Source organism: Buteo buteo, chromosome 32 (assembly GCF_964188355.1).
Source record: "Buteo buteo chromosome 32, bButBut1.hap1.1, whole genome shotgun sequence".
In the NCBI taxonomy this organism is placed as follows: Eukaryota; Metazoa; Chordata; class Aves; order Accipitriformes; family Accipitridae; genus Buteo; species Buteo buteo.
Genome location: NC_134202.1, coordinates 572,800 through 581,421, shown reverse-complemented (window position 1 = coordinate 581,421; position 8,622 = coordinate 572,800). Strand labels below are relative to the sequence as shown.

At 54.4% G+C, this 8,622-nt stretch overlaps 1 protein-coding gene across 1 annotated transcript; it reads right to left on the bottom strand.

Moving 5' to 3' along the window:
• Positions 1–430: 430 nt before the first annotated feature.
• LOC142026235 (E3 ubiquitin-protein ligase TRIM7-like) lies at positions 431–8,256 on the bottom strand. The gene is made up of 7 exons (XM_075019154.1): positions 7,666–8,256; positions 4,961–5,047; positions 4,646–4,873; positions 3,928–3,950; positions 3,294–3,409; positions 2,885–2,917; positions 431–2,012 (listed from the first exon to the last, which is right to left on the bottom strand). Exons 1-7 carry the CDS (start codon positions 8,176–8,178, stop codon positions 1,486–1,488), a joined length of 1,527 nt encoding a protein of 508 aa, XP_074875255.1. The 5' UTR covers positions 8,179–8,256; the 3' UTR covers positions 431–1,485.
• Positions 8,257–8,622: the final 366 nt, after the last annotated feature.

The following is an 8,622-nucleotide window of genomic DNA, read 5'->3' as shown; positions in this document are numbered from 1 at the left end:
TCAATGCTGACTGAAGAGTTAAAAATATATCTATAGATATATGCAAGAAGACAGGCGGGAGGGTCTTAAACCTCCAAAAATGGGCCTTTGGGGGCATTTTAAAGTCACTTTAATTTAAAATTACAGGGAGCCCAAGGCTCTGAATAGGGGCCGTTTTGTGGGGCTCAAAGGTTGGGGTGTTTCTTGGCTGGTGGTGGTAGGGGGATGGCTCAGTCCTCCTCAGCTGCACCCATCCCACACTTAAGACCCCCCCGCAGAGACCCCAAAACTCCGTCGAGACCCCTGAGCTGGCTGGGGACAAGAAGAGGTGTCCCCAGCTCTGTTCACCTCAGAGGAGAGCTTTGCTCAGCAGCAGCAGCATCGCCAGATGCGGCTTTTCCTTCCACAGCCAGCACAAAAAGACACCAGATTGTTGGGTTTCAGGGTTTGGTTTGGGTTTTTTTTGTTTGGTTTTTTTTTTTTTTTTTTTTTTTTTGCACAGCAACTTTTATTTCCCCACTAAACAGAATGACAGGGCAAAGAGACATAACAGCATCGCAGGATCACACGAGGGTGGGCAGGGGTTTATAAGCACGCGCGAGATCACACCTAAAACAAGGCTTCCCCCTCTTTCCCCACCACATGGCCTGGGTTTCCATCGGAAGCTACCCACACCCACAAAGCCAACCCCAAAAATCTGCGACGCCGAGCATGCCTGAGAGACTCCAGGTTTGCGACATGTCCATTGCTCTCCCTACAGCTACACCCCTGCCAGCTTTTGGGTTGACCCAAAAGCATCCATCTCCCCTTTACTCCATCCCCGGGGCTGCGGCTCCCAGCGCTCGGCTCTACTGCGGCCCTACGGATGCACAGCATTAACGGGGGGAAAGCGACGAGGGAGATCACAGGGTTTTGCTCTCTTAGCACTAGCGGCAGCGAAAGACAGGCTCAGCCATTTCCCAAGGAGGAAAGGAAAGCGAGGATGGGGTGGGGTGGGAAAAGTTAAAAGGTGACCTGCAGAGCAATGGTGTCAGAAATCAGGGGTTGGGTACGGTACCTCTCCTCCTCACACAGATTTCCTAGCCCTCGAGAGCTTCTCGGGGTGCACGAAAGCAGGCGGCTTTGTCTACAGATCAATGCAGGATGCAATAAACCCCTAAGGTAGCTTTTCTCCCTGGTTACATCCCTGTTTACATGGGGCAGCCAACTCGAACAAAACAAAACAAACATATGGGGTTGCTTATACAGCAGGCCGGAGGTGAGGGGAAATAACCCCACAGAGAGGCTATTTAAGCAGCCGCCCTCAATGGTTGAAGCCCCAGAGGAAGGTTTTCAGGGTAAGAGAGACCCAAAACTTTAAAATGCAACAAGAAAAAGTTAACCCCAAAGCCGAACAAGGGACAATCATGAGTCTCGGGGTCCGTTGTCTGAAAGCAAGGGGAAAATGGGGACAGGATCGGGCACTACTTGCAGGTCACCTCGGGAGGGTTAAAGAAACTGGACGGGTCAATTGCAGAGGGAAAGCGAGGAGCCCACATAGAAGAGCCAGAAGAAAGGAAAGATCTTTTCAGTGAAAGCGGCCGTGAAGGTGAAGATGGGAGCCATGTTATCAGCATTGTAAAACGCCACCCACCCGCCTTCGTAGTCCAGGTACACCCCGATCTTCCTGGGCCTTTCACACAGGGAGAGGGGTGTCTCCGGGGAGGTGAAAGCCTGATACTGATCCCAATTCTTTCCCTTCCAGTTCAACCCCACCGCCCAGATCCCCTCCTCTGGAGCAAAGTCAATTTTCTCCTTCCTCCGCACGGACTCACGGGCCGCCCCCAAGACCCAGCTCTCTCCATCTCCCACCTCCACCTCCCAGTAATGCCTCCCAGCTATGAAACCCTCCGCCGCCAGCACACAGAAGGAGTAATCGAATCTCTTGGGGTTTGCCGGCAATTCCTGGGGAGCACTTCTGAGCCGCACGCTCCTCTTATCCTCCGACAGCACCAGGTAGGGGTTGGCCGTGTCCGGGTCCAAAGAGAGATCACCTGGGAAAAGAAAAACATGGACGTGAGCATCTACAAGCTAAGGACACTTCTCCCACCCTTGACGGAGCCACCCTACAAGCGCATTTATCATCTCTGCCCCAAACCAGATGAGGATGACACCAGGCAAGTCACCTTCAACAGCTTTAAGCACCCAAAGCACAGAGAGCCACAGGGGAACGAAGATCAAGCTCCACTTTCTAATTAATTAAACAGAGAAACAGCCAGATCTCTGCTGCAAACCCACCAGCCTGTCCGATTCAAGGCACCTCCTTGCTCTGGAATAGAAATTTCTGGGCAGAAGTAACGTATTTTTTTTTAATCACTGCCAAGTGCCGGAGAGGAATGAGCACAAATATCCTCGTGTCTAAGGGCTCTTGTTGTACTCGGGGGACTGTCAGGAACTAGGGCTGCACAGCCTGAAAACGACTGAGAGAGGGGAACATCAGAGACTGCTAAAAGCAAGACGGGTCTCTCCTGAACCCAGGCAAGAAGACAGAGCCCAGCGACTCCCCTGAACTACCAACAGCAGATGCAAAGGTTGCAAAGTCCATCTCTGAGCCAACTCCAACAACCAGCAGCAGGGCTAAAGGTCTCCTTGCTCTGAGTAGAGCGGATCAGCTTCTGGAGAGTCCTCTTAACCCCACAGTTTCCTAACAAATTTGAAGGCTGTGCCTTTCATGGACTCTCCCAACAGCTGAATAATTTTTTTTCCCCCCTTGTCTTGGCAGCACCAGCAATAATTTTCTCCTCTCCTGACCTCTAAGGCTAGCTTGAAGGTCTTACTGCCAAGATACCTCCCAGGGGAAGCTGAAACTCCCAAATTAAGCCTTGCAAAAATGAAGGTCACACTCCCAAAACCAAACTGTGCTCACCTGTGTCATTCTCCAGCTCGAACCGGAGGTTCTCTGAGGGAAGAGAAGAAAAAATTTAGATCCCTTTGTGCACAGGGAGTCCCTGGGGACTGCCTACGCACACACAACCTTACTCCCTGCCTTATGGCAAGCAACCAAACACTGTCGCTTGGGAACAAGCGTGTACAGCCACATCAAACTTCCATGCAGAAATCCAAGGGAAATGTGCTGCTTTTCAAGCAAGCAGGGCTTTTTATTTTTGATGAGCAGATGCTCAAACAATAAAGAGTTCTCCTAACAAGCCCAAGGGAGAAACAAGAGTACAGGTCAAACTAAATAATCTTTTAAGTTGAATTTCATCCTTCAGGTTGAATTAAACATAGGGGTTAGGAGGCACCAAATTTTAAAGAAAACCTTTTTCGGCACTCACCCTTGAACTCCAGCAAGACCTCTTTCAGCACTGCACTCTTCTGGGAAAAGCTCTTGAGCTTCTTCTCCAGCTCCGTGAAGCCAGCCTCTGGCTTGCAAAACATCCAGCTCTCAAAGCTGGGGAGGACAAATAAATATTAGGTCCCCTCTGGGGGAAAAAAAAAAAAAAAAAATAATCTCCTAACTAGAGGCAGGGAAGAAACCTGCCCTGGTACTGAGAGCTTTGGTGTTGGATTATTCTCCCTCTGTCAGTGCTTGTGAGGCCACACCTAAGGACTTGGTCCAGTTTGGGGCTGCCCAGTATGAGGCACACAGGAGGCCACTGAGATTGAGATGTGGGGGGATCTCTACACCTTGGCTTTTGATGTCAGTCCTGCTGGTGTGGGTTTGGTCCTGCACCAACCGAGTTACTCTGCAGTTTCCTCGGGAAGGACGCTCAAAACTGTCCTACAACCCAGCTGCCACAAAACCCCTTCACAAAGGTTTGGTTTTGCCTCAAAGGTAACACTCGGGTGTGGATGAGAACCCCAAGGCAGGCAGTGGGAACCTGGACAAGGGCGTACACCCTCACACCACCAGCTCTGCCTCTGGTGTGAGCCTCCCGGTTAACGCAGCAAGGGCTCAGGTTCACTCACCTGCTTCCAGCTGGGACAACACCCTGGAGAGAGAGTGAAAAAACAAGAAGCTAATCAGTAGAAGTCTCTCTTCTACCTCAGAGCCTCCAAAATCCTCCCCAAAACTGGCCCCACGGCTGCTCTGCTGAGGGGATCAGCTCTCAGCAGCTGTTTCCAAAGCAGAGCACAGTTGGACTCATGGAGATGGCAGAATTATATATAAATATGGGTTTTTTCCTTCCCCTTTTTCTTTTTTAGCATGGGTGGGTAAAAAAAAAAAAAAAGCTTCTTTTTTAAAGAAATTAAGAAAAATGATTGCCATCAAGCTGCCAAAACCATGAGGATTCAGGGCTCACAGTGACGATGGAGTGACACAAACCAAAAATGTCTGGGAGGTTTGTTTGGGTATTTCTTAGTTCTTGGCATCACAGGGGACCCAAGCAGCTTCACTACTACAAGGGCCAATTTAGGTCCCCCAAAGCTGTGCTAAAATTTGGATTCCCACCTGAAAAAGCAGCGCAGCAGTCCTGCAGCAAGTCAACCCCCCTGACCAATAGATGGGCCAGCTCCAACACAGAGTTAATGGACCCGAGCTGCTCCCCAGCAGAGCAAGTCATCACCCTGCAGTCCCTGTAAATGGATTTTTGTCCCCAGGGATCCCAGCCACAACCTGTCCTGGGTTTTACACCCTGCTATACCATAACCTCTGGGCTGGGAGGACACATGCCAGGAGTCTCACCTGCCCAGACTGGTTTCCTGAGCAGTTTTCTCCTCCTTGCTCACCCAGGAGCTTATCAAGCTGGGCAATCTCCTCAGAGAGCCGGGATACACTCTCATCTCTCCTCTTGACGATGTCTCTGTCTAGCTCCTCCAAACGAGACAGCAGGAGCTGCTCCTTCTCCTCCAGGAAGCCCCGGAGCTCCTTGCACTCAGCCACAATCTTCTGCCTCTCCACTTCCGTCTGCTTCTGCAAAACCCAGAGGGGAAACCCACGTGAGACCGACATCCCCGTGGCCAGGGGTGTTCAGCGAAACCCCCATCCTGAGGCACTTACCAGCAAGTCTTCACTCTGCCTCTCCCTCTCAGCCTTGGCTTCTTCACGTCCTTTCCTCAGGGAGCTCAAATGCTCCTGTGGCACCTCCTGGAAGAAGAAATAGGAGATCTGTTGGGAATTCTTCCTATTTAGGATCAGGAATAAGGAGGAAAGGAATGGTGGGGGATTCCCTCCAGCTCTGCTGCTAAAACCAGTCAAATTTCGTCAAATGTGGTTTTTTTGAAGCTGAAGAATACCACAAACCCAAACTGAAGTCAGACCATCACCGCACTGTGTCCTCCCCTTCCCTGTTATCTTCAACCTTTAGTTTTGGGCATGCCAAGAAAGCCAAGAACTTTCCCCAGCCAGACCAAAAACTGTCCCCCAAAACAGCCTGAGCAGTTCAGAGCCAGGTACAGGAGAAGGAAGAAAAGGGCAGCAAGGCAAAAAAAATATATTAGAGCCAATTTGTAGCTCCCTGTAAGAGCGCAGCTGCAAACGCAAACCACCAAGTCCCACCCATGTGAAAACCCCTTCCGCCTCAGCGCCTCTTGGGATCAGCTTTCACATCCCAGCCCCAGCACAAGCTGGGGAGACCAGCTGAGACACCCCGAATTCTGCCTGAACCCCACCGAGATGGAGGGGCCAGCCGCCTCCAGGCTGCTCGTTAAGTTTATTAACGGCTTATTACTGGAAACCATCGCGCCTGTCCTCGTTTAAGTCATTTGACCTCTGAGAAAAACGGAAAGGCACCTAGCAACACTAAACAAAAAGCAGCAGGGCTTTTAGAGCAATCAGCGACAGATCTTTTATAAATAAAACGCAAAGCTACAGAGATTTTGCTGTTGTTAAGTAGCTGTGCAAACCAGTGCTTCCTACCATGCACCTCATAATAATGCAGAATTTAAGTGTGAGATAAAAGCAAAGATCGGAAAAACAGGGGCATGGCTTCCAAGCAGCCCTCAAGGGGCAACAACTGGTTGTTAAAAATGCATAAAAGCAGATTAACGAGGGGAAAAAAACAAGAGAGCAACAGCCTGAGCAGCGTTCAGTGGTGGACCTGCCTAAAGATGCCGTGGTCCTAAAAACAGGTAAGATCCCACATTTGGGGGTGGAGGGGACAATGCCAACTTGAGCTCCAGCTTCCCACTAAGAGCAACCACAGCCAAAGATGGCAAGGATGGCACAACCGGGCACCCGCAGCAATTTCAGTACAAGATTCAGTATAAAAGCCTTTGGTGCCACCTGCCTCGACACCAATAATTGCAAGACTTAATACGCAGTGGTTAACGATCACGCAATCCCCTTCCCCGATCCACTGTGATCGCCTCAGCAGCGTCAGTGCCACCCTCCTTCTCCTCCTCCAGCCGCCACTGCGCAGTAAACATCCGCTCCCTGTCCGGCATCTTGGTTTTCCTCCACCCCATCACAGAAAGGAGGCCTGGCTGCTCAGTGTCAAGCCACCATGCTCACATGCCTCTTAATTAGTAATTAATAATTATTTCCACCAGGAAGCCTCCCTCATCATGACATGGGGGTCTCCCCTTCGTCACCACAGCCATTTTGGCAGAGATCAAACGCCGCCAGAGGCCAGGCTCCGTATTTGCTCTGCGTCACGTTGCTCAACCGCCCTGTACCGGTTTTTTTTTGGGGGCAGGGGCAAAAGTCACTCCTGGGGGATTCCTGCTCCACTTTAGCCCCAGACTGTGCTCGGTGCTAAAAAAATAAGCCCCCCCCCCCCCATCCCAAGGAGCCAGGCTTCATGCTCACTCCAGAGCATTTCTGCCCAGGGAAGCAGGGGCTCAGGATTTTGGGGTGCCTGATGGTATTTTGCACACTCACACCTGCACAAAGGCGAGCCCAGGGATTCCCACACCAGTTCAGTGTTATTTCACACAGAAGACCAAACCAGCCAACGCCTCCCTCCCAGTATCTTCCCAGTTAAACCCAGCTCCATTTTGCACTGGGGACATTCCCTCATCCTGCCCTAATGCATTTGGCCAGTCCCTGTTTGGGGGAAATTTGACTCCCTATTACACACCATATCCTGCCCCGCCACACAGACAGGCATGCAGCTTGGAAAGGGGGTCCCCAGTGGGGCCCCATTCTGCACCCCACACCCTGGGGGGGGCCCACTATCCTCACTGCATCCCAGGTACCTCTGAATGGAGATGGGAACACAGCAGGGAGGGTCCCTACTGCACCTTACACACTGGGGGGTAAGCAAGCTCACATTTGTACCTCCAGGAAGGTAGGAGTCCCTATGGCAGCCAAAGGACATTGCCTCCCGTGGGGAGCAGCTTCCCAGGTGCACTCCCACCCCGCGGGGTGTCCTTACTGCACCTGCAATTGGGGGTGGGGGGGTGTCCTTGGTACTCTTCCATCGCAGGAAGGATCCTTATTGCACCTCCCGTTCCTGGGGGGGGGAGGCAACATCCTGCACCCAAGAAGGGCTCTCCGGGTGGTGTCCTCATTGCACCCCAACATGCCAGGCGCGGGGGGACTCCCAGTACTCTCCCTCCCGGGGGAGGGGGGGTTCCCTACCACACCCGAGGTGGGCTCCCGGTGCCTTGCCACCTCCGGGGGGGGGGGGGAGATCCCTACTGCATCCCCCCAATCCGGGACGGGGGTCCTTAGCACACTCGGTATGTGCCCCCCCGGCTCCCTGCCGCACCTGCCACGTAGTCCCGGTGCATCCCCCGCCCCCCCCCCCGCCCAAAACTGACCTCTGCGGCGTGTGCCGCCTCCTCGGCGGGCAACACGGTGTGGGTGCGGTGCTCGCGGGAAAGGTGGCAGACGACGCAGACGGCGCGGCGATCCTGCACGCAGTAGAGCCGCAGAGGTTCGCCGTGACGGGGGCAACGCGGCGGCCCCGGCGGGCCGGGAGGAGCGGCGGCGGGCAGAGGCGGGGCGGGGGCGGGAGGCCCCGGCGGCGGTTCAGCGGGGCCCGGCGGCAACCCCAGCTGGCGAACGATGTGGACGATATTACCGAGAGAACGATTAGGACGGAAAAGCCGCTGCGGCACCGGCTCCCGGCACTGCGGGCAGCAGAGCCGCCGCGCCGAGTCCTCCCAGCACTGGGTCACGCAGGCGCGGCAGAAGTTATGACCGCACTCGGCCACCAGCACCGGGTCGTTAAAGTACTCCAGGCACACCGGACACGTCAATTCGTCCTGCAGGCTACGGGCAGCGCTGCAGGGAGCCGGCGGTACGGCGGGGGGAGCGGGTGGCGCCTCCATCCCGGTTCCCCGGCCTGACGCTGGGCTCCGCGCTCCCGCTCCGCACCGCTCCGCCGCTCCGTCTGCCGGGCGGGAGGGGCGGGGCCGCGCCTGCGCGGTGCGGAGGGGGCGGGGCCGCGCCTGCGCGGTGAGAGGGGGAGAGCGAGGGCGCCTGCGTCTTTCCCAGCCGGAGGGGCGGACTGCGCATGCGTGGGGGGCGGGGGCGGGGCCTGCGGGTCTTGGGGGGGGGGGCGGTCCGTATGGGGTGCTGGGGGAGTCTGAATGTCTGGATCCCTATAGGATGTTGGGGGGGCGGATGTATCGGTGTCTGTAGGGTGTTGTGGGAGGGGGGTGAGTCGCTATAGGGTGCTGGGGGAGTTTGGATGTCTGGGTCTTTATAAGATGTTGGGGGGGTGGATGCATAGGTGCCTATAGGGTGCTGGGCGGGGGGGTGGAGGTGTCCTT

Coding starts and splice junctions, on each gene's coding strand:
- LOC142026235 (XM_075019154.1), bottom strand. CDS start 8,178: ATGGAGGCGCCACCCGCTCCCCCCGCCGTACCGCCGGCTCCCTGCAGC. Junction 4,874..4,960: donor GGCAGAGTGAAGACTTGCTG/GTAAGTGCCTCA, acceptor TGGGTTTTGCAG/AAGCAGACGGAAGTGGAGAG. Junction 2,013..2,884: donor CGAGCTGGAGAATGACACAG/GTGAGCACAGTT, acceptor TTCTTTTCCCAG/GTGATCTCTCTTTGGACCCG.